General features: G+C 31.1%; 1 protein-coding gene across 1 annotated transcript; it reads left to right on the top strand.

Moving 5' to 3' along the window:
• The first annotated feature begins 789 nt into the window (after positions 1 to 789).
• On the top strand, positions 790 to 1,662 carry LOC127702770 (uncharacterized). Its single transcript, XM_052207074.1, has 2 exons — positions 790 to 976; positions 1,454 to 1,662. Exons 1-2 carry the CDS (start codon positions 790 to 792, stop codon positions 1,660 to 1,662), a joined length of 396 nt encoding a protein of 131 aa, XP_052063034.1.
• The last annotated feature ends 496 nt before the right edge of the window (positions 1,663 to 2,158 follow it).

Raw genomic sequence — 2,158 nt, 5'->3', positions numbered from 1 at the left:
ATTAATTGTCACTATAAGCTATCTTTGTTCAACCGATTTACCGAAACACTTCTTTTGTGGGATAAATGTCGTAATATCGTGTGCTACCCTGGACGTGTATTGATTAATGGGACGTGCATACCACTTCTGCCATACACTTCTAATCTTGGTTATACACTTACATTTGGAGTTCATATTCAATCTGAAGCTCCAATAAAAAACACACGATACTTACTACAAAAAATTTAAGAAGAAATTCTGATTCAGCTAGGCAGACATTTAAATAGAAAAATGTTTCCCTTTCTAGAAATGATGATTATGAAAGCGAATACCACGTGTTCACAGATGTGAATTTCATAGGACCATATTTACTTGTATCCGTATTTTTGAAATTATTCGTTAATCTTGTTGTTAACAGAGACGAAATTGAAACAAAACTTTTACAGTTCTAAACCATGAGTTTTCATTTAAGTATCAATTTGGTTGTGACTATTGTATCAGAAAGTGCATAGTTAAAAATGACAATGATTCACTTTGTCTTCCGATCGATATGCATATAAAAAGGTTTGATAGTACAAAATGTTATCGGAAGACGACAAACATAATACCTGAATCTCACAAATATGTTCACTCACACATCAGTTTTTTGCTTCAGTGTCCACAGATAGAATTAGATAAAAGAGAGGTCACTTTCGATAAATATAAAACTTACTTAATGTACCAAAATACAGTACTGTTTTGGATTATTACAATTTCTACCTAACCAGATCAGATCATCCACGGATTTGTTTGAAAACATTTAAAGGTATGATGGTATCTTCTTCAGAAATGAGTGTGTTACAAATAATAATTCTCATATTTACAATATTATCGTTAATTTGCTTATTCCTCATTTTTATTACTTATTGCCTTTTTGAGCAGTTACGTACATTACCGGGAAAGAACAACATGTGTCTTGTCATTGCCTTATTTTTTGCTATGGCCTTTCTAGAATTTGGTTTGAACAAAACAAACAATATAACTCTTTGTATTGTACTGGGTGGATTTATTCATTATTTCTGGTTATGTACATTATTTTGTTTAAATGTTTGTTCCTTTCACATGTATTGCACATTTAGCAGGACATTTGTTTATCGGAGTAGAAGAAAATCAAAAGAGCGAAAACGTCTCTTGCTATACATTCTATACTCATTTGTTGTACCGGCCATAATCATTTTTATAATTATACTTTTTACAAATTTTCTCCAAGGTAAAGAATTGTATGGGTATGGCGGGAAAATGTGTTTTATTTCAGAAAGGTTATCTTTCATTATAGCATTTATTGTTCAGATCATGATCATGTGTCTGTTAAACATCGTTTTCTTTATATATTCATCACATTCGATTGCAACGACTCCAAAATTAAAAAATGATGATTCCTATCAGCAAAATTCAGTAAATCTAGCTGTTTACTTCAAATTATTCACAATAACAGGCAGTTCTTGGGTTATACAAATAGTAGATTCGTTTCTTCCTCTGTCATTCTTTTCCATAATTGTGTCTCTGTTAAATGCTTTGCAGGGGGTCTATATTTTCGTTGCATACATATTCAACAAACGTGTTTTTATTCTTTATCGTAGTTTAATTTGTTATAAACCTGTTGTCAAGTTTGGTTCTGAATCACGCAATGTCACTAAAAATTAAACTTTGACATCAACAAAACTATGAACTAAACAGACAGATGTTACTTCAAACAAAGATTTGCATCATAGAATAAAGTTACATTGAAACGATTACTTTTTTGAAAATAACGTTCAGGTAAGATGCTCTATGCAATTTTTTTTTATTTGGCGAAGACACTGTGCCTCATCTGTATTAACATTACTGATTCCTAGCCTAATCTATACAATGTACTGGAATTTGATAACGTCGAATGTTTTATGATACCTAGATATTAATGTTTACTCAAATCACATTGTGTCGAAGCAAAAACCAAATGTATCCTTGGAATTTCTGCTTTAACAGTATGCACTTTTCTAAAATGCTTATACAAGTAAACGCGCCTGAGCTTCAATAATCGAAAAAAAAAACAACCTATGAATCATAATTTGAAAAGCTGTTGTTTTGAACTTTTTACTGGTTTAGTACATTAACCGTAAGAATTTCGTCGTTTTCCTTTAATTTTGGTTAACGTAAACTC

Source organism: Mytilus californianus, unplaced genomic scaffold, assembly GCF_021869535.1.
Source record: "Mytilus californianus isolate M0D057914Y unplaced genomic scaffold, xbMytCali1.0.p SCAF_5, whole genome shotgun sequence".
In the NCBI taxonomy this organism is placed as follows: domain Eukaryota; kingdom Metazoa; phylum Mollusca; class Bivalvia; order Mytilida; family Mytilidae; genus Mytilus; species Mytilus californianus.
Note: the sequence above shows the minus strand (reverse complement) of the source record. Positions and strands in the feature narration are given on the sequence as shown.

Bases quoted from the DNA above. Each gene is read 5' to 3' on its own strand.
- LOC127702770 (XM_052207074.1), top strand. From the start codon at position 790: ATGGTATCTTCTTCAGAAATGAGTGTGTTACAAATAATAATTCTCATA. The intron at 977-1,453 runs GTTTGAACAAAA...TCACAATAACAG, and splicing joins TATGGCCTTTCTAGAATTTG to GCAGTTCTTGGGTTATACAA.